Here is a 27,703-nt window from a genome sequence, read left to right as displayed (position 1 = left end):
GGAGTGCGATTTTGCATGCCAAAAGTGTGATTTTAAATCAAGTCGTATAAAATGTATCATTTGGAGTGTTTTTAAAAAATTACGATTTGATAAAAAAAAAAAAAAAAAAAAAAAAACATTTTTAACTTGCAGGCAATGGGTGCGTCTTTAAAAAAATGTTAGTTTAAAAATTAAACTACAATTTTAAATGTCAAATAACAATTTTACCAAACGTTTAACTGCGTTTTGAAATCGATCATTTTAAAATCGTTATTTTTTTTATTGCATTTTTTAAATAACAAACCTAAACATATCCTAAAGATCAACTTTATAAGGGATTCTCTCTCCTTTTTTTGAGATATATATATATATATACATATAAGTACAACGGAAACAATACAAACTACAAATCAAGGAACTCTAAAGGAGAAAGAAATATCCATTCCAATATAGGAAGGAATGGTTGTAGAACTAAAAGTAAAAGGAGTGAGAATATAGCTAGAGATAAATCTAGTCGCGGTCCGATTTTCTCACATTGTGGGTATAGAAGTTTATACTTCAGTTAATATTACTAGCTATACAGCTAGTAGTGGAAGGGATGGTAGCAGGAAAATCCGAGATAATTGACAAGATACGCCAATCCTATGTGATCGTTGGATTATTGATAGCAAGATTGACTGTGAGAGAGTCACATTCAAAAGTGACATGAGATAGTTGCAATGACAAACAGAGTTGAGCATCAAGTAAAGCTGTTGTAGCTTCTCCATACAGTGGGGTGCAAGGTGGACTAATCCTTGAAATAGTTTGGATAATAACTCCAGTTGAATCTCGACAAATAGCTGTTTGCGCTGAAAAATTACTTTTGATTGCCGTATCATAATTGATCTTTAAACAATGAGATTCCGGCTTTTTCCAAACTTGTCGTATAGGAGCAGTTTTGTTTGTCCATGCTAAAAAGTGGATCCGAGATGTTTGATTGACAGCAGCAGATATAGATAAAGCATTAGGAATCCAACCATCATGATGAGCTTTGTTGCAAGAGCGCCAGATGTGATCACAAGCAACCATTGCAGAAATTTGGAAAAGATATGAATCTTTAGAAGAAATACCTATGGTCCCTGGATGTAGAATACTATTTAACCATTCAGAAATTGCAGAGATACGTAGAGCGGTAATGTCCATAGGCTATAAAGAATTTCTCCATATAACCCGTGCACTAGGGCAGGAGAAAAATAGATAAAGCAGTGAATCCGTTGCATGGGAACATAGAGAGCATGATGTATCCAATTGAGATGAGCTAATGGATTTTGAAATACGATCCTTTGTAGGAACAATGTTCCAAACCATTTTCTAGAGGAAAAGCTTGAGTCTATGATTAAGCTTTAGTTTCCACATGCCTTTCCAACTGACTATAGCACTGGTGAAACTGGAAGAGGCCTATTAGAAGTAAATAAATGATGAGCCGTCTTGGTAGTGAAAACCCCAGAAGCAGAAGCTATCCATAGAAAATCATCTGAAAGAACTCTAATTTTAATCTTTAGGACTTCTGTCACAATAGAGGAATCAAAAAGAAAAGTTAGAAGTGATACATTCCAAGTCATAGTAACAGGATTTATAAGGTCCGAAATTGCCAATGGATGCTCCATGATCAGTCTCAAAACTCACGGAATAAGTTGAAAATTGGGCAAAGTAGGTATCCAAGGTGAAAACCAAATTTCCAGAGAATAACCATGAGGAATATAATAAGAACCTGATTTAAGCAAAGGAACGACAAATTTGATTCCATTCCATATATAAGACCCCGATATTAAAGAGCTGGAGAGAAGCGTTCCATACTTAATATATTTTTCCTTGGAGAGAGATATCCAAAGTGCATCATGATTTGAAAGAATTTTTCAGCCAAGTTTGGCAATAAGCGAAACATTGATATCTTTCATTAAACGAAAACCTATACCACTCTGGTCTTTAGGCAGACATATCGAGCTCCAAGATTTAAGAATAAGATTATGAGATTTACCTTTAGGGAAACCCCACCAAAAATTCTTGAAAGCATTGTCAAGACGAGAGAATGTCCAGGAACATAAAAGAACTCATAGCATAAGAAGGGATAGAGGAAGCCACCACTTAAAGCAGAACCGATTTCCCAGCTTGGGAGAGGATTTTAGATCTCCATCCTTCTATTTTCCCTTGCACCTTTTGTAGAATATCCAAAAAAGAAGACTGCTTAGACCGACCGAAGAACATAGGGAGGCCCAGATGCTTCGCCGAAATAGGTGTCTATGTATAGGGTAGAATATCCAGAATACTAGCTTTGGTAGATACTATAGTGTTAGAGCTAAACAGTATATTTGATTTATCCACATTCACCGACTGACTTGACCAAAGGTTGTATTTAGTTAAACAATCCTTGATGATACCTGCTTCCAGAGAGGTGGCATTAGTGAAAATGGCCAGATCATCCGCAAAAAGAAGGTGATTTAGAGGAAGACATCCCTGAGAAATCTTATTACCCTGCAAACTCTAGTGTAGGAGCCTTGATATAACTTCAGTACCCAAAATGAAAAGAAAAGGCAACTGGGGGTCACTTTGGCGTAAACCCCGAGAAGGCCGAAAGAGACCAAAATGAGAACCATTCAATAGGACAAAGAAGGAAGATGTAGAGATGCAAATCCGAATTCAGTTGATCCATTTTGGATGAAAACCGAATTTCTTCATAATAATCAGAAGGAAGTCCCACTCCATTTTATCAAATGCTTTCTCCATATCTATATTAACTGCCATAAAACCACCCCTTCCCCGTTTATTTTTGAGAGTGTGAAGCATCTCATGGGACAGTATAGAATTATCTTGGATATACCTAGCATAAATGCAGTTTAAAAAGGGAAAATAATTTTTGATAAAAGAGACTTTAGTCTATTAGCCAGCAACTTTGAGATAATCTTGTAAATAATGTTATAAAGACTAACAGGCTGGAAGTGTTAAACAGTAAAAGCCCCCAAATGCTTGGGAATCAAAGTAATGAAAGTATAGTTCTGTTCTCTAAGCAATTTATTAGAATAAAAAAAAAAATACCAATGGCCAACAAAACCGTACTTTTGTTACAGTCCCAATAGTTGACAAAAAATAATGATGTAAAGCCATTGGGACCCGGAGCTTTTTCCCGACCCAAACTGGTCAGCGAGTCATAAATCTCAACTTCAATAGGAATAACACAAAGGAGATTATTGTCAAATTCCGAAATGACTGGATTAAAAAGATCAAGTAGTTCTTGAAAGAAAACCGGATTAGTAGAAGTTAACAGATTCTTAAAATTAGTGACAAAAGAATTACCAACATCAGCACGATCAATGATCCACCCCCCATTCGGGGTTTGAAGAAGAGAAATAGAATTTCGTTGTCGACGAATAAGTGTACTAGTGTGGAAGAATCTTGTGTTAAGATCAATGGCGGTAAGCCACAACTCCCTATATTTAGTCTTCTATAGAAACTCTTCCTGAAGAAGATATTCATCCCATAAAGCTTGAAGGTGAAGCTCCATAGCTAAATTAGAATCCGAATGAGGAGCCTGTTGTACCTTATCAAGTAAAGAGAGAGTACTATCCAGTTTAGATTTAATATTCCCAAGATAGTACTTGTTCCAAAATTTAACCTCCGTTGTTAGTTTGAGCTTTTTTGTCAAACAATAAGAAGAGAAACCTGGGATAAAATGTGACCATGCTTCTTCTATAACAATACCATAGGTTGGATCTCTAGTCCAAAATTCCTCAAACCTAAAAGGTTGTGGAAGTGAGGGAACCGGGAGGATTGTGTTCAAAAGAAGCGGGTTGTGATCTGAACTATAAGCTGGGCGACGAACAACAGAATAAGATGGAAAATAGTGAATCTAGTTGCTATTAGCATGACCCCTATTAAGTCTCTCCTTAATTAAACTAGAGCCTTGCCTGTGATTAGACAATGTGAGAGGATTACCACTGAAACCCAAATCAATCATTCCAAATTCATCCATGAAATCAGAGAATGGATTTGAAGAATAAGAATCAAAAGGTCTACCCCTTAATTTATCATCAGGTGAAGTAATAACATTAAAATTCCCAATGCAAACCCACAGGTCATTATAAGAAACCCTAAAACTATCCATAGCATCCCAAATTTTTTTGCAGAGATTGTTGTAAGGGGGTCCATACACAAAGGTAAGTAAGCATTTAATGAGAGGATCATCCGAATAGTACCAAACACAAATAATATTACAAGAAACATAGAAATTGACAATATTTATATCTATTCTCTAAACAAGCAAAAGATCTCCCTTAGAACCAGAGGGAGGGACATGAACCATTAAAGTAAACCCCAGTTGATGCAAAATAGGGGTTGAAACAAAATGACCAGTCTTCGTTTCAGACAAAAAGAGAATATCAGGGTTATATTTCATGATAAGTGCCCTAAGACTGCGAATTGTAGAGGCTTGGGCTAAGCCTCTACAATTCCAAGATAAAGCAATCATATCTCTGGAAGGGGCATGGGCGAGCCAGCCGTTGCAAGTGGTGCAGAGGGTTTAGTCACTGCAAGAGAAGATTAGTTGTGTAACACTTCTGGATTTGTTTGCAGCCTTGTACACCTTCCTTGCAAGAGTTGGAGACATTGGTGTAGTTGGTAAACCCATTGTGTCAACACGGGTTGTGGGAGAAGACTCTGCATAAGAAGAGTGTGTCACAGTAAAAGGTGCCAATTCCTTTGTAGTGGATACCTTTTGTAGAACCGGGGTATGAGGAGCTGGTGGAGTTTTATTCATTGTTGTGAGGGAGTGGGTAGCAAGCATCATCATATCTTGGAAGTTGCTGGAAGTGGAAAGCCTTTTAGAAGGACTAGAAAAAAGCTTCGAGACTTCAGAAACAACCATTCTTTTTTGCCCAGTGATCTGACTCAACTCTGAGAGAGGTGAAGGATAGACCTACTTTGTTTGTGAATACCCAAGTGCAACCGAGACACTACCCTTTCTTTGGTATGGATGGTGACGGGTGGAGGACCTAGAGGTGTGAGTTGGTAAAATGTGTGAGGTAGGGGCATTTGGGTAGTTGAGGCCAGTGGGGTGGCTATTGTATATTTGGAAAGGAGATGGGAGCAATGAAATGATCGGGTTAGTGTATATGTGGGGTGGTATATGCATGGGATTTGATTGGGAGCCCGGGTGAAATGCATGTGTTGGTGGATCATGTGAATCAAAATTAGGCATTAAATTGCTATAAGGAAAGGAGGTGGAAACAAGGGGATTGCTTACTTGTGGATGATGGGCCAAAGAAGAAGGGCTTTGAGGCATGAGCTCAATGTCCATAAGAGATATGCCCATGGAAGCATAGCCCTGATGGAAATGGAGCGCTGATGGACCGAAGAGTGTGAGCCTTGAGGAATGAGGAAAATCTTATCAAGGTATATTATTCTTGAATTGTTTCACTTTCACCAAGCAAAAAGAAGAAAAATGAGGAAAATCTTATCAAGGTATATTTAAAAAAAAAAATTCCAATATTTCATGAGTTTGGCTTGTGATATATAAGGAAATTTTTCAACAATTTTTTTTTCATTGTAAAACATCAAATAATCAATCAAAAACTTATCTTCAATTTTATTGTGAAGCCTAGTTTGTATAATAGTTATTATTTGAATGATATTTTTCTTATATGAAGAGATTATTCATAATGGTTAAGATGTTATAAAAAAGTCTAGTCTTTCCAAAAGGCTCGCCACTTCCAGCAGCTTCCAGGATAGGATGATGCTTGGTGCCCACTTCCTTACGGCAATGAAGAATACTCCACCAACTTCTCATACCTCGATTTTGCAAAAGGTATCCACTACAAAGGAATTGTCACCTTTTAATGTGACACACTCTTCTTATGCAGAGTCTTCTCTCATAACCTGTGTTGACACAATGAGTTTACCAACTGCACCAATGTCTTCAACTCTTGCAAGGAAGGTGTACAAGGTTGCAAAAAAATTTAGAAGTGTTACACAAATCACAATATGTGGGAAGGGTCACATCATCTTAAAATCCTTGTGACTTTAATTGATAACCCTTTTTATTTCTCTTTTTTTATTATTCTTTTGAAATAAAAATATTAACAAATAATCAAAAATATAAAATACACAAAAATACTCTTATTTTTATGTGACATAATATATATATATATTTAAAAAAAAACACCATAAAAAAACATAAACAAATGGACCTTTTTCTTTATGAGATTCTCAATTGTTGAGAAACATAGCTTAGGCCCGTTTGTCAATTCCCTCCCCTTCCCCTTCCCCTTCACTCATTTTAACTTTTTTTTTTTTTTTTTTTTTTTTTTTTTTTTTTTATATCACATAAACAATTTTTTATTATTATTTAAATAAAAAAAACTCACTACAATACAAATTTTTTTATACTTTTCCATATAAATTATTTTTACTTTATATCACAAATTCACATCAATCAATTTTTACTACCACTTAAAAAAAATTCCCCCCTATTCTGAGGGGAGGGGGTTGCCAAATGGGATTACTCTTAGAAAAGTAAGATGCCCAACTCTAATGAGAATTTCATGTTTCTAGAGACCATGGACCCTGCTAAGATTACATTTTTTTTTTTTCAGCACTTGGAATAATATAGATGATTTATATTGGATACTTTAAAGGTGCCCTTATGTAAAGCATTTATTGTTGCCAAATGGGATTACTTTTAGAAAAGTAAGATGCCCAACTCTAATGAGAATTTCATGTTTCTAGAGACCATGGACCCTGCTAAGATTACATTTTTTTTTTTTCAGCACTTGGAATAATATAGATGATTTATATTGGATACTTTAAAGGTGCCCTTATGTAAAGCATTTATTGTTGCCAAATGGGATTACTCTTAGAAAAGTAAGATGCCCAACTCTAATGAGAATTTCATGTTTCTAGAGACCATGGACCCTGCTAAGATTACATTTTTTTTTTTTTCAGCACTTGGAATAATATAGATGATTTATATTGGATACTTTAAAGGTGCCCTTATGTAAAGCATTTATTGTTTATAGTCTAAGATCTTAGATTAACTACCAACTTTTAACAGTGTAATTTTCTTCATGAATGTGTAAGGATAGAGATTTTTTAATAATTTTGCTGGCAAAATGAAGTTCTTACGAGACATGTAAGTTCATAGTGTTTTTTCACATTTTCTATCCATATTACTAATAATGCGAACAAAAAATTGCAAGGAATCCAATTTATTAATGTAGATTACAAACATAAATCGGGTTTAGTGGGCTGTCCGTGAGAGGACAGGTGGCTCCTATTTACTTGGATAGGTGATCGAACATCTCTAGTGAGTATCTAAGCAAGTGGAGGCTTACATTATTCTGATTTGGCTTAGGTGCTGTAAAAATGTGTTGTAGTTATTTCAGCTATCTCTCTTTCTTTCTTATAAAAAAATATGAAATTAAATTTGAACCATTGAAAAAACTATAATACATATATTACAATTTTTTTTACACCACCAAATCCAAATCCCACATATCCTTTCATATTAGGCTTATCAACTTTTGGACCCAATTCAAATATGTATAAACTACTTGCGCAAAAAAAAAATAAAAAAAAATTGTCTTCATGTCTTTGCCTTTTATTGTTTTGGTGCTTCATCCGTCCTCATCCTTAACTTTGTTCAAGGTACCGATAAATTTTTGACTCTTTTGGTGTGAAAAAAAAAATCCATTTCCTAATTGGTGTTTCGTGTTCTGGTGCTATTTTTTCTCAATTTGAATTTAGGGATAATTACACTTAACCCTCCTGATTTATCTACAGTGTGACGATTTACCTCCCAATGTACCAAAATTGATATATGACCTCCCCGAATTTGTTAACGTGTGACAAAATCGACCTTCCGTCCAATCGCCCGTTCGTTTGGACGGAAAGTCGGTCACGTGCAAGTCACGTGACTTGGGGAGGGTCTCTGTCTTAAACGGTCACGTGACTTGCACGTGACCGACTTTTCGTCTAAACGGACGGGCGATTGGACGGAAGGTCGATTTTGTTACACATTAGCAAGTTTGGGGGGGTCATGTATCAATTTTGATACATTAGAGGGTAAATCACCACACCGTAACTAAATCAGGAAGGTTAAGTGTAATTATCCATTGAATTTATTATTGGAGAATTCATTCTTCTTGGTGTTCATGGTAATTCTGTTCATTGATGAATGAATGTTGTTTTTTGTGTTTTGTGTTTTTTTTTTTTAAGAAAAAGAAAAAAGAAAGTAGTCTTAATTAGTGGGCATTTCTTGATAAGCGTGCCGTGGATGAAATTGTGATAGCATTTGGCCCAGCCTTCCGTGATTAAATGCAAGACTCCATAAACTCACATGCTGTCATCTGACCTCGCAAGTCATTTTTTTTTTCCTAAGTAAATAACATATATTTTCAAACAAATTGTGACCGTCCATAAAGTTTGTGTCGTATTGAAATGATGAATTGCTTACATTAAGTATATAAATTATATAAATACTCATAAATGATAAGTTTTGCATTGATTTTTTTTTTCTTTTTTGTCTGAAACTAAATTTTATAAACAATTTTTTTTAAAATTTATTATTATGCAAATAGAGTTGAGAGTTCTTCCTTAATAGTTAAGCAAACTAAACTAAAAAGGGATCCAAGGAACAATAATAAAGCGTCCTATTCCACATCACATCAAACAAGGAACCTGAAGGGATAATCATCAAAGTTGTTATTAAAAAAAAGAAAAAAAAAGAAAAGAAAAAGAGGAACAGGTTTAAGGAAAGCAGGACCCACACAGCAGGCGGTATTGGTTCTAGGGTAATGCTAAAATTATAACAAATGCACTACTACAGTCTACAAGTGCACTTGGTTCTATCTAGGTGGTGATGACAACGCACGCGCCCCATCATCTTCGGCGCCTCACTCACGCTCTATTCGATCACTTTGAGGGTTCACTATAAATAGGTAGAGTCCCACACACACGAAAATGGCCGCCATTGTTGTGTCATTGGCATCCGCACTCGTTGCTTCATCTTCTCGTTCTTCTTCGTCTTTGGTCTTCGCTAAGCTTCGGTCTTCGAGTGCGCTTCGAGTTTCTTTTGCGGTCGCACCCTTTAGCTCTCGTAGAGGGAGGGTTATGGCTCACACTCTCGCCCAGGCCACTCTCGGGCTCACTCTGCCCGCCAGTATCGAAGCCCCGAAGGTCTCGCTCTCTCCCTCTCACACTCTTGGAGTCTGAAAACCCAGTATTTATTTTTCCATTTTATGTAATAATCGTGCATTTTGAATGATGGGTTTTGGCTGAAATATGTGGATAATTGAGTTACTGCTGATGGGTTTCTGAGACTGAGACCACTAGAGTTTGTCACTGTTTGTGGTTCATAATTCTAGAATTTTTGATGGATTATAAGAGCTAATTTTGTGAAGGTTTGATATTTGTTTGCTCTGAATCCATACTCTTTTCTTTAGTGCTGTGATAGGATCACGGTATCTGATTTATTTGATTGTTTTTGAACGGCTAAAATCCATAAATCGATTGAATTACTGGAAAGTCTTTTATGTGTTTGTGAAAATTCCTGACAGGTCTCTTTTGCTGCAAAAGAGATTGATGTGACGGAATGGAAGGGAGACATACTTGCAGTGGGTGTCACAGAGAAAGACATGTCAAAGGATGATAACTCAAAATTTGAGAATTCAATTTTGAAGAAGTTGGATGCTCAATTGGGCGGTTTATTGGCTGAAGCCTCTTCCGAGGAGGATTTTACCGGTAAGGCTGGCCAGTCAACAGTTCTTAGGCTTCCGGGTCTTGGCTCAAAGAGGGTTGGCTTGATTGGGCTTGGACAGTCTGCTTCAACTACAGCTGCTTTTCGGGGTCTTGGTGAGGCAGTTGCAGCAGCAGCAAAGGCTGCTCAAGCAAGTGATGTTGCCATTGTGCTGGCCTCTTCCGAGGGGCTCTCTGCTGAATTGAAGCTTAACACAGCTACGGCGATAGCATCTGGTACTAGATTTATGATCTAGTAAATTAAATTCATGATTGTCTGGGTGTTGTATATTTATGGTAAAATTTGACTAAACATGGTGGAATGGTTTGAATTGTCATAGGAACTGTACTTGGATTATATGAAGATAATAGATACAAATCAGAGTCAAAGAAACCAGCTCTTAAGTCTGTTGATATTCTTGGTCTTGGAACTGGACCTGAACTGGGAAAGAAGCTCAAGTATGCGGAAGATGTTTCATATGCAGTAATTTTTGGGCGAGAGCTTGTGAATTCGCCTGCCAATGTACTCACCCCTGGTTCGTATGACTTGAACTTATGAATAATCCCTCATTCCTGTGTCCTGTAGTAATTTGTTAGGCAGTTATTGATTATCATATTTGTGTAATGCATTACTAAGTATGAAATTTGAAAACTTTTACTTTCTTTGCTAGCATTTTGTTATATCTGTTGGTGTTTATTACAAAACAAGATAATTCTTGGTAATAATTATATCCAATGACTTTTCTACTTCAGCGGTACTGGCAGAAGAGGCTTCAAAGATTGCTTCCTTGTACAGCGATGTTCTTTCTGCAACAATTTTAGATGCTGAAGAATGCAAAAAATTGAAGATGGGGTCATATCTGGCTGTAGCTGCAGCCTCTGCAAATCCCCCTCACTTCATACATTTGTGCTACAAACCTCCAGGTGGATCTGCCAAAGTTAAGTTGGCGTTGGTTGGAAAAGGGTTGACCTTTGACAGGTGAATATATGTTAACTGCTGAGATGTTTTTTGACTAGTTCAGTTATCACCTGGGCAAAGGGTAAAGAATGAGAATTCATTGCCTATGATTTTTGGGATGTTCAAGATTTGATGCCTACATCAACATTGCAATTGAGTTGTGACTTGATTTATGTAATTGTTGATATATCTTGAGTATGATCTACCAACTAGTGAGTCACTCCTGTCTCACTGTGTATGCCAATTGCACTGGATGATTTTGTATTTCTTTCTTCTTTATTGCAAGTTCTTTTCCTACTTGTTCTGATGGTTATGGATGTGGGATTTTCTTAGGATAAGTTATTGGAATACTATTTCTTATGTGTTCTTCTTTGATTTTGATGGCTCTTAGTTATATGGGGTGTTGAATATTCATCCTTTTTGTGTTATCAGTGGTGGCTACAACATCAAGACAGGACCTGGCTGTTCAATTGAGCTCATGAAATTTGATATGGGGGGTTCCGCAGCAGTTCTAGGTGCGGCAAAAGCTATTGGTCAAATTAAACCTCTTGGAGTAGAGGTCAGCAATTTGATGTCGTTTTTGTTCTTATTTTGGTGCAATGAACATTATCCTAATTGATCAATTTGCACTGGTTTTAAATTTTTATTTGTCTTAATTTTTTGGTTCTTTTTTTTAAGACTTTGAGCAGTTGAATCTAGTAATATGCCTTATGTGAGGAAAGTGTCTTGTCTTTGCAGGTTCATTTCATTGTGGCAGCTTGTGAGAATATGATAAGTGGAACAGGTATGAGGCCTGGAGACATTGTCACGGCATCAAATGGAAAGACTATTGAGGTATGGGTTCTTTTGTTTGTGAAGAGATCATACAATAGTCAACTTACGAAAGGTCACATTGACTTATTGGATTGTCTCAAATTTAAAGTGCAGTTTAATGAATACTCAAGGAGTCTCAAAGCATGTTATGGATTTTTTTTTTTTTTTGGGAAAGCCGACTCTTTAGCTTTATTCATTCTTCTACCAGGTCCTAAGTAAATATTTTCAGTAAGTTCCATGTGTTTTCAGTTCAGTTGCATATTTCTTCTTATTCGATAGTAAATGCAATAGTTGTGCTGGGTCAAACTCAATTGGTTCCATAACTACAGTAGCCAGAACTCATTAAAATGATGACAACTTGCCCAGGGGTATGTTTGGGTGTTTCTTTTAAATTTGATTGGCCCTATTGGTTTTTTTCATGGTGTCTGTGAACCATTAAGAAAATTGAACTTGTAATCATATTTGATACTCTAAGACGGACAAAGATTTCCTCCAAGCTGGGTTGGAGGAAGTTCATCCAACCCAATTTATAAAAATGTCATGTGTCCCTTTGCATGTGAGAAGTGCATGCTTTTTTTAATTGCAATGACTAAGTTGGAAGACATTTGATTAAAAATGCATTTGCTCTTCCAACGAATCCAACTTTTCCCTTGTAATAGAAAAGAACTTATGCTTCTCATATGCGAAAGGACATATGGCATTTTTATAGATTAGGTTGGAAGAAGTTCCTCCAACCTAGTTTGGAGGAAAACTCTGTCCCTCTAAGACCAGGTTTGGGATTTATTGAATGCTTTTATCTTAAATTTTCACTATTGCAGGTGATGATGGTCATCATTTTCTAAAGTACCTCCACTCATGGTGTTCGAATTTCTATAGAAAATATATTCATGCAGTTCAATATACAAGAATTTCCTAAGCCACCCCAAAATATTAAGAATAATTTCAAATGCATTATGAAGGTTTGTGGAGCGTGATAATATACTTGACATAAAATAATATTTGATTGGTTGCATGCCAACTTAACTTGCCTAGTTGCCTTTGAAACTTACCATTTACTGGCACATTGTGTTTTGTTATCCAGTCTAAAATGTAATTATAGGGCAATGGAAAATATTGGCACATGGACTGGCTGGACACTTTTCCAGTCTTTTTTGTATTCTATATGATTCAAGATATTGCTTCAGAAGGTTGTCACATTTCAAGTAATTAGATTTTTTTTTAATGAATAAATTAGAGTTAATTGTTTAATGGTAATCAAGTAATAGACATCCGAGACTTGATTTTCAGTGGCATACTTCAGATTTTCTTTTTGTTGGTGAACAACAATAATTATAACGGCATAAAGTATTCAGGTTATGGATATTTGTTGCCATTGTGTGCTATTGATGTTTACGTTGCACATTTAGTATTGAAACTATCAAGTCTTAATAGTTTTCAGGAGCATTAGTGGCTTAACTTTTGAGGTTCTGCATTCATGTCTTTAAACTGATATTTTTTGTTCTCTTCAATTGCTACTGCAGGTTAATAACACCGATGCTGAAGGCAGACTAACACTGGCAGATGCTTTGGTATATGCTTGTAACCAAGGTGTCGAGAAGGTAATACTTAAAATAATGTGTCATGGCAATGCATCAGTCTTCGATAATTCCAAGAATAATTATAACAGATCTGATATATTCTTCTTGTATTCAAGTTATGTAAGCACAAAATTTTTCGACTTCCGTTTATTTTATGTTTGATTAGTGGTGTCTTTATCCAGTTTCAAAGGGCAAAAACCAGTGGTCCTCTATCCTCTAATTTTTGTTGCAGAAAAAAAAAATTGAAAATCAAATATCTGACTGGTATTATGGAGAACATGATGCATCATAAAATCTTCTCAGTGTTTCATTGAATCCAGAGTATCAGTTGTATTCTATTATATCCAGAACCTGATAAAATTCAAAGTCATGTATACATGTCATTGTGGAATTGCACGGAAATACAGGACATCCTTCACCCTGTTCTTTTAACTTTTTTTCTTTTTCCTGAAAGAGTTTCCATCTTGTTAAGATGTTTAATTTGGTTTTAGGATCTGGCTCACACTACTCTTAATTGTTCTGCAGATAGTTGACCTGGCAACCTTAACTGGCGCTTGCGTAGTTGCTCTTGGGCCCTCAGTTGCAGGTATTGCATTTTCTCATAATCGTGGTGGTGAACTATTTATTTTGGTTTTCTATCCTGCTGTGATTTGAGTTCTGAGAACCATACAACGTTCTAATGTGAACAAATCAGGAAAAACCAACAAAAGATTTCGAGTGCAGTTTTAGGTGATGCATGTGTTGTAGACATAGAAAAAGAGGAAAAGAAAAGCACACTGGTTTTGAAATTTGGTTAGCTGTAGCTTATAAGAAATAGTTGTACATCGGCAATCCTGCATGATGTTCATGGAATGGAGTCGAAACATCATAGGTTATGTTTGCCATTTGTCCAAGGCTATTACTATGGTGGCTTTTTACCAGCTGGATTCACAATCTTTCATATATCTGCTGAACTTTTTTTTTTATTTTTTTGGTTAAGTAATGCATTTCATTAAAAGTGTAGACGGGCGCAACCCTAGTAAACATGAAGTATATAAGAGAAAATTCCTTTAGTGAGAAAAAGAAGTACAAAAATCCAAGAAATCAGAATATCTGCTGAACTCTTTAACAACATGATTCCTGGGATAACAGCTATTTATTGATGGCAAACCTTTTCTTTTATAGGTATCTTTACACCCAGTGATGACTTGGCCAAGGAGGTATTTGCAGCTTCAGAGGTCAGTGGGGAGAAACTCTGGAGAATGCCATTGGAGGAAAGTTATTGGGAGTCAATGAAATCAGGAGTAGCTGATATGCTCAACACCGGTGGTCGGGCAGGTGGTGCTATCACTGCTGCTCTATTTTTGAAGCAGGTATATGATCCGTTCATTTTCCTTCTCTGAATTATCGTGCTTTTTACTTGTTCTTCAGAGTCTCTTGATCGTAACTCTGAGTTGCGGGGTCTCTCTCTTCTCTATCTGCATTTTTTTTTTCTCTTTTTAATATTTTGTTTTGTATCTTTCCTTTTTTAAATTAAATTTCTTCCCTACGAGGAAAGAAGTGGGGGGGGTTTTAGGGTGCATATTTGGCGATTGGGTCATCGGAGTGGGGGAATGATGTTCCCATGCTAATTGCTGCCTTTATTTTGTCTCCCTTTTGAGCAAGATTCTCTTCAATTGCAGTTGCTATGAATTTCTGAAACTTGTTGAGTTGTGCTTTTTGCAGTTTGTTGATGAGAAGGTTCAATGGATGCATATCGACCTGGCTGGCCCAGTTTGGAACGAGAAGAAACGCACTGCAACAGGATTTGGCATTGCTACTTTAGTGGAGTGGGTTTTGAAGAACTCTTCTTAGATGCAAAGGTGTTGGGTTCTCTCATACACATCAGTGAAGCAGGAGTGTGGAAAACAGATGCATCTTGGTGGGGTTTCTAATGATGTGATCAGTTATAACTTATATGAATAAAATATGTTGAAGGAGTCGAGAAGTGATGGGGTTTGTTACAGGAAATTAACACTTCTTGATTTTCAACTTAAACAATGTTCTTAGATGTCTCTAAGCTGGAATAAGATTCTCTCTATTTTATGGCTCAAATTAAATTTAAAATGACGTGGTAACATATTTACTATGTGATAGCATATACATCGTTAAATCTTTAAAATATAATTTGGACGATGAAATGGATTTTCTTAATTTTCACTTGAAATGGAGACGATCCTCAACTTACATGGTTTATTTATCTATGTACTTTGTGTTTCATGTTGATGGTGGTCTTCTGTGTGTGTAAATGGTGGAGTACTCTTGGTATTTGGTGAGGTTTATCAAGGTTTGGCTAGATAAGAGAGCACTAGCCCGATAAGGTTTCGCTCTATTTTAGTTAATAGAGATGAACTATTTATAATTAATATTTTATTTTGTTGTATTTAATTTTATATATTTAAACTTTTTAAATAATGTGGTAACATATTTGCCTACGACAACAAAAGCATGTAACATCAATCAGTTTTTTGTCTAGTGTTGTATCATGTATTGCTTGTGTTCTGCATATTGTTGTGGTTAAGAGTAATATTATTGTTTACACATTTCATATCAGTTGACGTGATGTATTTTAGGTGTTTTTTTTTTTTTTTAACCTTCATTTAGTAATTAACATAGGAGATTGTTTTCAAAAAAAAAAAAAAAACATAGAAGATTGTTTAAAACGCAACTTAATGAATGTAATAAATGAGCATGATTTGTATGAATAACATTATTTATTTTTTTTTTTTTTTATGAATTATATCAGCTAACAAAAATCAAAGAAGAAATAATCAATTAAAAAATGAGACATTGAAAGCAAAACTACTCGGAGCAAGTGTCTTTCATATTATTTAAAGTGTTCAATTATCATTTATTCTAAAAATATAAGTTCAATAAAGAAAAAGTTATTTTAATTATTTAAATACTATTTTAATAAAAATAAATTTTGTGCTTAAGTAGAAAATGAATAATTCTAAATACCATTTTATATCTTTTCTGTGTTCTTTTAAAAGTGACATAGATTTTAAAATTATAATTAAATTTATTTTAAAAGTCCATATCAATTTTAAGATTTTGAGAACACAAAAAAGACATGAGGTGACATGTCACATTACACGTAAAAAAAAAAAAAAAAAAGAAGATAAAAATTAGAATACATCGAAAGTAATGCTAATAGAAGAATATAAATCCTCTTTTGAATCCTCCCAAAATAGTTGTAGCTTTGAAGCTATTATTAGATTATCGTATATAATATATTTAATAATAATTTTAAAAATCATATAAATTTTAGAAGAAATAAATCATTCTTATAGTAATACTCGTGCTTTGCAAACGAAACTTTATTGTAAATGCACATGTCACAACAACAACCGGAGTGACCCCGGAAAATATATTGACACGTGCGTATAGGGTCGATATACTGGACCTCGCACGTGCATGGTCAAAACCCAAATAAATCGTAGAAAAATTCTCAGTTCAGACATAAATTATAATTGAGGTTTGAGTATCTCTCTCTCTCTCTCTCTCTCTCTCTGTATACGCTCTTCAACCGTACTGTTCATCAGTGACTCTTCTGTTGGAGTCCACACGAAACGAATATGCGTAAAGTTGTTCACTTTGCTCTTTGTTGAAAAATATTTGGGTAATTAATGATCATGTAGCAGAAAAGAAAGGATAGAGAGAAAGAAAGAGACTAGAGAGAAAATGAGTGTTTCTTTAACAGTGATGACCTTCAATCTTCATGAAGATCAGCCACCAGACAGTCCTAATTCATGGGAGAAGAGGAGGGATTTGTGTATCAGCGTCATCACCAGCTACTCCCCAATGATCCTCTGTACCCAACAAGGTCTCTCTTCCTCTCCTTACACGCGTCTATACATGAATGTTTGTGTGTGTTGTAGTGTGGATCTTGGTCGTGCTTGTTTTTTGATTGAAATGGTTGATCTGGGTCTTCATTGACTGGTGTTTTGGAGGTGGGTTTTTCTTCTTTTAGGGTGTGGTTTTCGGTTTTCCTGTTGAAATGCTTGGCCAGTGAACAAAAATTTGGGTGAATGATGTTTTTGGTTGAAGAGTTCTTAATTCTTACTCTTCTTAATCATACTCCTTTTGAATGATAGAACTGGATTGGGTTTCGTTAATTTATTCTTTGGGGTGCTTCTTTTGCTTCATATAGTTTGAGCTGAGTATATTTTCATAAATATTGATGATTTGGCTTTTCTTTCTTTAAACTCATTTCATATATATATTTTTTTCTGTCTTGGTTCAGGACTGCAATCCCAATTGGATTATATTCAGCAGGGCTTGCCAGGTAACTTTTTTATCGTCTCATGAATTATTACTATAGACTTAGGCAGTAGTAACTTTATCATCAAAGAAGTTGGCTGGAAATAATTTTCTAATAGTTTAAAATGGAGCCAGATTTATACATATATTAATTAGATTGCATTTATGTGCTACTGAGAGTCTGAGATATTGTATATTCATACTCGCACTGAATATAAGAAAGTTCTATGTGGTGGCATGGTGCCCAACCACCTAATACCTGATATGATCAGATTGCATTGAATGTATAAATGCCATGCCTTTGCTTACAGTTTCCGATGGAGATAGATCCCATCTCAGTCTCAGCCAGGTCTACATAGACCCTTGTTCATTCTGATAGGAAGAATATTAATCAAAATATGGATCATAGATGTACATGTGGATTCGGGTGTTTGTGTGAGATTTGTATAGATGTTCTTGTACTAGGATTGTCATATGAGAGCTTTCAATAGGTACTATACACATAGATACAAGCATAGATTAGTCTTTGTAGATTCATAGATACACACACACACATCATGAAACCCAAAAGATAATCTCTGTATATGTGGGACTGCAAATGTTATCTTCACCTAGCAATAGATTCAACACTTTTAGTGAGTGAGTTGTGTGATTCAAGTGATGTTTCTTGTAATAATTTGCTCATTTAGGCATGGAAGTCATTCTTCTTTTAAGTTCTGATTGTTTCCTTAATCATATAGATTAAGAAGTTTGTTGTGCTTGATCCTTCCTCTTCTTATTTTGTTTACTTATTAACTTGGATACGGTAAAAGGAATGTAATGATCTGGTGTTCATGTTATTTCTGATCTTTCCCTGCTATTATCATCCTATACATGGAAATTCAGCTTGTAATTGGACTCTTTTCTTTCTCTAATATTATCTATTAGGTTATGCTCAATTTGGAATATCAAGGAAAGGATCTGAAGACACTTCAGATGAACATTGCACCATCTTCTATGACAAGGAGAAGGTACAAGATTGATTCTTTCCAATATGGCATAGATTTCTAATTTTCATTTGTCAAATTTTTTATTTTTTTGGTTACTTCACTCTTTTATTAAATGAAGGTAGAGGTGGTAGAAGGTGGAACTTTCTGGTTGTCAGAGGCGCCTTCTGTTCCTGGAAGCATGTCATGGGGTTCTGATGTTCCATGTATTGCAACATGGGTGATATCCTTGTAAATTTACTTTATCTGGCATTAAACTGCCTTTTACATAGTGCTTTTATTTTTCTATCCTAGAGTATTGTATCATTTGTTTCTTTGACATGATGTCCACACATTCCAATTGAAACGAGTCGAGCCACCAGGGTTTTCATTTCAGATCGTCAATACAAATATGGATCAGTTCAGTCCTCGTGCTCGTAGACGAAGTGCTTTACTCACATGGCAGCACATTGCATCCCTACCTCCTAGCTTACCAGTTGTATACTGCGGAGGATTCAACACACCAAAGGAATCAACTACAGGGCGTTTTCTTCTTGGGAGATCAAGGTATTCATTGACATGTAGATGTCCAGCTGTTTTATGGTCCTGTCCTATTTCTTGTTTATTGAATGTTAACCACATATATAGATAATAATCCTTTTTTGAGTTATGGATCTTCTGTTTGAAAATTAAACTATGAATATGGAGTAATTAAAAGGAACTTGTGATTTATGGAAAACTATTTTGAGAAGAACAATTCATTATCTCACTGCTTCTATGTTTGGAATACAAATGCTTCTGTTTCAGAGAGAGAAGAATAAAACAAATAGTTCAACTGTTTCCTGGGACGATGGAACACGACCTCTTATTTTCTTGTGGGCAATCAATTTTGTTGTAGGAACCGGAATCACTTGTCTAATCCATTGAATATGATTCTACTTTAATGCTGCTACTATCACATGAATGTTGGTTATCAAAATTTTTTCCTTAAAAAAAAAGCAGAAGAAAGTACTATCATGTGAATGCAACCCTATTCAAGACATGTCATTTGGGAGCATTCAAATATACATTTTTTTTCCAATTTGTTTTGTGTTGACAGAAAGGGGAGTCGTGGCTCTTTAATGGTTTAGGACTTAATCTACATCAACTTTTCCATCCAGCATGTTATTGAGGACGTTGTAACATATGGAGGGAATTCCTCTTGATTGTGTATGATGGTAATAAGCAGTGTAGTCCAACTTTTTATAGTATATAAAAGGAAACCTACCCGTCTCCTTGATGATAAGTTGTTAATGGTTCATACTTGTTAGAAAATAGAAAATAAAATAGCCTGGTAAAAGAATCCCCTACCATTGCTTCCTGGTTATCATTTTCTTGATAAGTAGTTTGAATTTTCATTATTTGTAGTTAGTACCTAATAATGCATCATCTTTACATTTTATTGCAAAATGAACGTGTTAGCCTTTTCCTGTTAGGATATGAATTAAATTACTTTTGGTCTTTCACTCTATTTGCCTCCAGAGAGCATGGTGTTGTGGGGGATATGAGGGATGCATGGCCCAATGCCCGTGTGAGGAAAAATGTTTCTCTCATACGCACTTACCATGGATTCAAAGGTATCACTTTGCTCCTTTTAGACTGATCCTTGATCATGTTATAGCCATGGCCTCACTTGATAGTATTTGGTGCTGTCAGGTGACAAACAGGGAGCTCTTGAATATCTCAAGTTGATTTTCAGAGCTCTCTGCCTTTGCTGGGATCGTCAAACTCAGGATCTACACATTGATTGGATTCTCTTCAGAGGTAGATCTCTGATTCCTGTTTCTTGTGAAGTGGTGAATGATAACATTGATGGATACTACCCATCCTCTCACTATCCCATATTTGCCGAGTTTATGCTTCCTCGTGCTGTGAGAATGCTTGAATCGCCCACTCAAGAGGAAAACTAAAATGCTATTTGTTTTGAATCTTTCCCCTCCCCTTCTACTTAGCATAAAGGATACTATTCATTGTTGCCAAGATTAGGTACCCTACCCTTTTCAAGCACATTTTATATTGTTATGTAAGGATCTTCATTTGATGCGCTTTGAAATATATAATTTCGTCTGAATGTCTTAAAAGTTGTACTTTGTCTACTAACCCTCAAAAGACTCATAGAATGGAACTTGGTTCACAAGTGAATTTTATTTTATTTTATTATTTTTTTTTTTCTAGTGTTTGGAAATAACACTTTTTGCTTTTGCGCTCTCTCTCTCTCCAGCAGTTCCAAGGGGAAACTAAAAGTACTAAAGAATTAGAAATTTGTTGCTAGCATATGTCTAAAGCTCTTTTCAAAAAAAAAAAAAAAAAGCATATGTCTAAAGCTAAAACCCTGCCTGACCCTTTGTTTTAAATGCGGTGGTTGAGCAAGCTGAGCTCATGAATATGGTGGTGGTTGTGAGTTTGTGGGTTCATGATGTTGGACATCCTTTTTTGGAACTTCACCATGAATAAGAAACTTGGGTCTTGCGGAAAGGATAATACAGCAACTCAGGCAATGGCCATAACTTCAGGAATCTGAGACTGGATTTTACACTAGGAATTATGCTGTTAAGCTCTGCAAAGGAGTGGCATAAGCCTACAGTCAGAGGAGGGCACTTATCCATCGATTTGTAGAGTAGAAAATCAGCTGGCAGTTTCTGAAGTATTAACAATGATAGCGAGGGTTGAACAAATACACTTACAATCAAGAATTTTTGTCGAGGACATTATACAAATGGATAACTTCTTTGGTTGTGATTGTAGGTTGGCTTGGTACATCATCTGATGGAAAAAAAGTAGTCAAAAATAGTAGTTACCAAAAACTTCAGTTGTCATGTTGGCTCTCAACCATCCGAATCTCATAGTCGACTCGAAGTTAGCTCCCATTATTTCTTAAATTTGCAGTTACATCCCTACGTCCTCTTGGTTAGGAAAGTTCACAAAAGTCTAAACTTCTGCACCCATGATAGGACAAGATGGGCCGCGTCTAAATGCTTTACTGGTTACATTCTCGTATCCTCTCCTTCTCGCCTGTCCATTTGGCTGTGATCGCCCTACACAATTACATGATTTTAAGCGTTGATTAGCATGTCGTTGTTCGAGGTTTATTATGGTTAGTGTGGGGTTATAGTCTTTCCTAAGCAAGCTAGATCAAGCTTGGCTCCTTTGCGTACTGCTTCAATTTTCACTAATCCCTCCACTAAGCAACTGATATCTTCACACTTATCTTTATAATAAACTTCATGCAGTGTACCCGGAAAAAGGCAACAGGAAACTTAATCTAAAGATAAGTGTCTATTTTCTATTCACATGACATAAAAACCCACCAAATAAGAAAGCAAAAAAAAGGCAATTAGAAGTTAACCTCCATTTAATTGGTGCTTTGTGCCTGTGGTGGCTTGGTGGGTGGTGCAGTGACGAAATGGTGTGGTCCAACTACCCTCCCACCTTGCAATTTTCTGTTGGGTTGTCTCTGTCTTGCCTTGTATCTCATTGTTTTGGTCTGCAGCAATCTACCAAATAATGTTGAACAAATGCTCAATATTAGTTTATAGGGTTAATTATAATTGTTATCCATTAGGGTTTTTATCGCTTGAAAATCAGAAAATAAAGGAAATAAAGAGATAAAATCGAACCCAACATGTCCATTTTCTTGATAAGTTTTATACTAATTTGAGTGGAAGGTGAATATCATCAAGTAGTCTTAAATTGATATTTTGGTTAATAAAAAAAATTATAATTTAGGAAGAATATTAGGTTGAAGAGTTATCATTAGACATTCGTCCTAGTTTTGATCATTTGCACATTTAAAAGGACCTCTTAAATGTATCTTTCTGAAAAGGATATATAGGTCAAGACTCAAGAGACCTAATTCCCCACCTTTTCTCCATTTATTGGAAATATAAGTAGGATGCTTATTCCCCACTTACCTTTGTTTTTACATATTTTTAGATTGATAGTGATAGTGACCATGAATAGGACTCAAGAAAACTAAATTTAATGTGGATATTTTTTGCCTCCCTAAAAATAAAATAAAGAATTTGGATTGTATTGATTCTATAATTAAAAAAAAAAAAATTGCAAGAAATTTAATACTGAGAAACAAACGAAGAGCATGCATCATTACCTTAAGCTTGAATTCAAGTGACATCAATAATATATTATTTATCTTGGATCAAGATTCACTATAGTTTTTGAAAGCTTTTTTAAGTTCTTTAAAGCACAACTATATTCAAATTTTACCACTTTACTATTTATCACATTTATTTATTTTTTTTAAAATGTGATCTAGTATCAAGCTGATAAATATGATAAATTCTAATCATTTAATCTTTAAATAATATTTAAAATTTTAAGTGTAGTTCTCTAAAAACTCTTGAAGATCATGATCATAATCCATTTTGATAGTATCGTGAAAGGAAAATGTTTTTTTTTTTTTCAAAGAAAAAAAGGAAGGAAAAATTTTTATGGTATCTTATATTATAATTATCTTAAAAATTTATGTGACAATTTACATTTTATGAGAATAAGTGCCATATAAACTGTTTGGCAACAATTTACATTTTAGTGACCGATTTAAGAAAAATCACATGGATTGTCCCATCTGTCTGTAAACATGATAAATACTGTGTAGACTACCACATGACCGTCTATGTTTTAGTGACTAATGTGATAAGTATTAGATAGATTTTCATGTCAATTTAGAAGAAATTTGTAATAAAAGCAGTAATATCCAAATCTTAAAAGACTAAATGATTTTAATTAAATTATAAATAATTTAAAATATAAAAAGAAATTATAAATTTTTTTTTTTAAAAAAAATACTCCAGCTAGTGAAAGAAAAAACAAAACGATGGGTAATAACAAAGAAACCAACAAACGTTGACTAACGAAGCCGTTTTCCACCGCACACAAAACGGTAATCACCGTCAGAGAAACTTCCTTCTGGTCCAATCTCTACCGCACATCACGCGGCATAACAATCGAACGGCAATCAATCCCCACGTTTTGGCGCATAAACGCTTTCTCCAATTCTCGTTCTTCTCGTGTGCCATTATATCACCGCTGAGACTCACAGAGAGAGAGAGAGAGAGAGAGAGAGAGAGGGTAGGGCTTGTGGAGGTGGATCTAGATCTTGGTTGTGGAAGCCATGGCGAGAGGACCTCTCGCTCTTCAGCGATGGATCTGTGTGTTTCTGCTGCTCTTTGTCCATGCCGCGTATTGCTTCTATCTCCCCGGTGTCGCGCCCCAAGATTTTAAAAATGTATGTATACATGTACATGTGCGTATGTGCATGTGTTTGCGGTTGAATCTAGGGTTAGATCTTGGATAATGCTTTTTGGATCTGTTATTTATTTTGATTTTGTTTTTGTTAATTTTGTGTGGATCTGTGCTGGTTTCTTATCTTGTGAACTTAGCTTAGTGTTAATGGGTATTCAATTTGTTATTGTTGTTGTTTTTCGTTTCTTTGAAATTTTATTGTTTTCCTTATTGATTTCTATTCTAGAGCAAGTTTTAGGATTTCAAGCAAAAAAAGAAGAAAAGAAGTTCACTTGTTGTCTCGCATGATAGAGACAAAAGTGGAATTATAAGTTATAATGGGAATTTGATTTTTAGATTGTTGTCTTTAGGAAGGAATTCTAAACACTGTTTGAATCACTAAAAACTGCCGACCAACGTGAAATTACGTATATTTTGTATTTGGGTTTTAGCTTGGTGAGATGTTGAGGCCCCATTCTTCAATTGGATCGACACAGGATCCTTTTTCTTTTGGGAGATGCTTTTGGAAGTTGTAAAATTTTCCATGTTCTTTTGTATGTTGCTGTATACCCATCCCTGTTAGGTAAACCTTGGACCAATGTAAAGTGCTTCCTCTGCACGGATCGGGTAATACTCCTGCTTCGCTGGTGGGTTAGCCCCAAATAATTGTTTGCACGCAAGGGGATGTACTTTTTGGAGTGCGGATTTCTAGTTTTCCTACAGATATCTGTTTGGTCTCCCAAGTTTTAATTAAAAGGGGTTTCTTTTAGAGGTTTACATGGAGCACGCTCACCGGGAAGTCCCGTTATTAGAATGAGAGTGAAGTTAAGGTATACTTCCAGAAGTTTGAATGCTTGTGTATTTTAGAAATATAGAAAAGAAAAGATGACATTGCATGAAATAAAAGGGCCTTTTTTTTTGAGGCATTGTTGACAATATGATATTCAGAAATAAACGCACACTCACTTTCACTCTGCTCAGTCGGTCTGCCCTCACATTGATAGAGGTGTAATTTGGTCATTTTAATGGTGCATATCGGATTAGTTAATTCCTCCCATATGTTCTCATGCATTGTATGTGTTTGCTAAGTGATGCAGTCACATTCTGCTTTTGTTTTACTAGCAATGATTTCTGATTAAATGACATCATCTTGTTGGAGTTTTAAATTTTTTGTCACATTGGTTGCAGGGGGATGAGTTGAAGGTGAAAGTGAACAAATTGTCCTCTACAAAAACTCAGCTTCCTTATTCTTATTATTCCCTCGATTATTGTCCTCCAGAGAAGATAGTTGACAGTGCCGAGAATCTTGGGGAAGTTCTTCGTGGTGATCGCATTGAAAACTCTCCTTATGTGGTAAGTTAGATGTTTTAGACAATTTACTCATCCTCTCGTTTAGTCTCTTGTGTTTGGTTACTGAGCTGCTAACTGAATTTGTTTGTTTCAGTTTAAAATGAGAGAACCACAGATGTGCAATATCGTCTGTCGTAAAACTCTTAATGCGAAAACTGCAAAGGATTTCAAGGAAAAGATTGATGATGAGTATCGGGTGAACATGTAAGGCAGTACTTTAGAGGGTTTTGAATGCAAATTATGTTCTTATCTTAACAGGAATGTGAATTATATTCTTATGTGAATAGAAACCGGCTAACTGCATGGTATAACATGTTTGATTATATTTGTTCCGTTATTTCAGGATTTTGGATAATCTTCCTCTGGTTGTTCCTATAAGAAGGCCTGATCAGGAGAATTCCATAGTGTATCAACATGGGTTCCATGTGGGTCTCAGGGGACAGTATGCGGGGGTAAGTGCTGAAGCAATTACTGCTTATCAAAAAAGTTCTGAAGCAATTACCATTTGTTTTAAGAAGTAATAACTTCTACTAATGTACTCATCCATTTTTTTTTTCAAATATAATTATTTGCAGAGCAAGGAAGAAAAGCATTTTATCCACAATCACTTGACATTTACAGTCAAGTTTCACAAAGATTCAGTGACTGAATTATCAAGGATTGTTGGATTTGAGGTCAAACCATTCAGGTTAGAGTATATGATTCCTTCCTATATTATCTGTATTGATTTATGCTAATCTCTCTTCAATGGTAGTTTATGCCTGCATAAGGACATTTTATTATTTTTATCAATACAGTATCAAGCATGAATATGAAGGTCAATGGAATGATAAGACCCGTTTAACAACCTGTGATCCCCATGCCAAACGTACGGTTACCAACTCCGAAACTCCTCAGGAGGTTGAAGAGAAGAAGGAAATTATATTTACCTATGATGTTGAGTTCCAGGTCAGTTACCATCTACACATAAAGAAAGGAATTTGCTTCTTGCCATTGGGTTTATTATGACCTTCTCTATGAATGTCTTGGCCCTTGTTTAACCTTGCAGGATAGTGATGTGAAATGGGCATCCCGGTGGGACACTTATCTTCTGATGGCCGATGATCAGATTCACTGGTTCTCAATTGTTAATTCTTTGATGATTGTTCTTTTCCTCTCGGGCATGGTGGCTATGATTATGTTGCGAACACTTTACCGGGATATCTCCAAGTACAATCAGTTAGAAACCCAAGAAGAAGCCCAAGAAGAGACGGGGTGGAAACTGGTGCATGGGGATGTTTTCAGGCCTCCGTCCAACTCAGACTTACTCTGTGTCTACGTTGGGACAGGAGTCCAGTTTTTTGGGATGATTCTTGTCACTATGACTTTTGCTGTCCTCGGGTTCCTCTCCCCCTCAAATCGAGGTGGGTTGATGACGGCCATGCTCCTACTCTGGGTCTTTATGGGGCTGTTTGCTGGATACTCTTCAGCCCGTCTCTATAAGATGTTCAAGGGAACAGAATGGAAGAAAATTACTCTCAAAACAGCAGTCACATTTCCTGCGATCATCTTCGCTATTTTCTTTGTTTTGAATGCTATAATTTGGGGCCAGAAATCCTCTGGGGCAGTGCCATTTGGAACCATGTTTGCTCTGGTTTTCTTGTGGTTTGGCATTTCAGTTCCACTTGTTTTTGTGGGTGGTTATGTGGGTTTTAAGAAGCCCACTATTGAGGATCCGGTGAAAACCAATAAGATCCCTAGGCAGATCCCAGAACAGGCTTGGTACATGAACCCGGCATTCTCTATCCTAATTGGAGGCATACTTCCCTTTGGCGCCGTCTTTATTGAACTCTTTTTCATCCTCACTTCGATATGGTTGCAACAGTTCTATTACATATTTGGTTTCCTCTTCATTGTCTTCCTCATCCTTGTTGTCACTTGTGCTGAGATTACGATTGTGCTATGCTACTTCCAGCTGTGCAGTGAGGACTACCTTTGGTGGTGGAGGTCATATTTAACTTCGGGTTCTTCTGCACTCTACCTTTTCCTCTATGCTGCTTTCTACTTCTTTACAAAGCTTGAGATCACTAAGCCTGTGTCTGGGATGTTGTACTTTGGCTACATGCTGATTGTCTCATACGCTTTCTTCGTGCTGACTGGTACAATTGGTTTCTATGCGTGCTTCTGGTTCACAAGGCTCATCTACTCATCGGTGAAGATTGATTAGTTAATTTTTGCCGAGGAGGTGGCTTTTTGGTACTAGCTGAGGAAGCACAGAATTTCCACTTGGGATGGAAAAAGTGGGGAACATTTCTGGAATTACCGTCTGGGTTCAGTTTTGAATTTTAAACCATAGAAATTATTGTTAATGTTAGTCTTCTCTATACAGGTTCTTTGGCAGTTTAGCTCTCTCTCTCTCTCTCTCTCTCTCTCGCTTCCCCCACCTTTGTGTTTAAATTTTTTGTTCTTATTTGTCTTCTTATTATTCTGTATGAGACAATTGTGGGGGATTGTTAAGCAATCTCCTGTCCAAATGCCTATTTAGAAATGAAAAGGAATTCTTGTATCAGCACTACTGGTGGTTTTTGTTTTTGTTGTTGCAAAATCCATAAGTAATGAATTTATGCTTTGATAATAAAAGAAGGTAGAAGATCAATTTATGGTGTTCTATTTTCTGCATGATGTCCTCAAATATTTTGGTTTTTTTTTTTTTTTTTTTTCTAAGCTATTTGGAATTGTTATTACATCCGTTCTTCTTA

General features: G+C 35.8%; 3 protein-coding genes across 3 annotated transcripts; all 3 read left to right on the top strand.

The window, feature by feature from the left end:
* Window positions 1-8,895: 8,895 nt before the first annotated feature.
* Window positions 8,896-15,177, top strand: LOC133865549 (leucine aminopeptidase 1-like). The gene is made up of 10 exons (XM_062301970.1): window positions 8,896-9,183; window positions 9,564-9,978; window positions 10,083-10,277; window positions 10,495-10,720; window positions 11,132-11,258; window positions 11,438-11,533; window positions 13,033-13,110; window positions 13,615-13,675; window positions 14,254-14,441; window positions 14,794-15,177. Exons 1-10 carry the CDS (start codon window positions 8,968-8,970, stop codon window positions 14,920-14,922), a joined length of 1,731 nt encoding a protein of 576 aa, XP_062157954.1. The 5' UTR covers window positions 8,896-8,967; the 3' UTR covers window positions 14,923-15,177.
* A 1,392-nt stretch (window positions 15,178-16,569) lies between these two features.
* Window positions 16,570-20,457, top strand: LOC133865278 (uncharacterized). Its single transcript, XM_062301655.1, has 7 exons — window positions 16,570-16,933; window positions 17,354-17,395; window positions 18,298-18,380; window positions 18,478-18,580; window positions 18,689-18,902; window positions 19,857-19,951; window positions 20,031-20,457. Exons 1-7 carry the CDS (start codon window positions 16,792-16,794, stop codon window positions 20,282-20,284), a joined length of 933 nt encoding a protein of 310 aa, XP_062157639.1. The 5' UTR covers window positions 16,570-16,791; the 3' UTR covers window positions 20,285-20,457.
* Window positions 20,458-23,388: 2,931 nt separating this feature from the next.
* On the top strand, window positions 23,389-27,513 carry LOC133865723 (transmembrane 9 superfamily member 8-like). The gene is made up of 7 exons (XM_062302169.1): window positions 23,389-23,619; window positions 24,804-24,968; window positions 25,060-25,169; window positions 25,309-25,417; window positions 25,541-25,653; window positions 25,763-25,913; window positions 26,014-27,513. The coding sequence occupies exons 1-7, from the start codon at window positions 23,506-23,508 to the stop codon at window positions 27,169-27,171; spliced, it is 1,920 nt and encodes a 639-aa protein (XP_062158153.1). The 5' UTR covers window positions 23,389-23,505; the 3' UTR covers window positions 27,172-27,513.
* Window positions 27,514-27,703: the final 190 nt, after the last annotated feature.

Source organism: Alnus glutinosa, chromosome 4 (genome assembly GCF_958979055.1).
Source record: "Alnus glutinosa chromosome 4, dhAlnGlut1.1, whole genome shotgun sequence".
Classification (NCBI taxonomy): domain Eukaryota; kingdom Viridiplantae; phylum Streptophyta; class Magnoliopsida; order Fagales; family Betulaceae; genus Alnus; species Alnus glutinosa.
The sequence above is the reverse complement of the archived record's forward strand: the minus strand, read 5'-3'. Positions and strand labels throughout refer to the sequence as shown.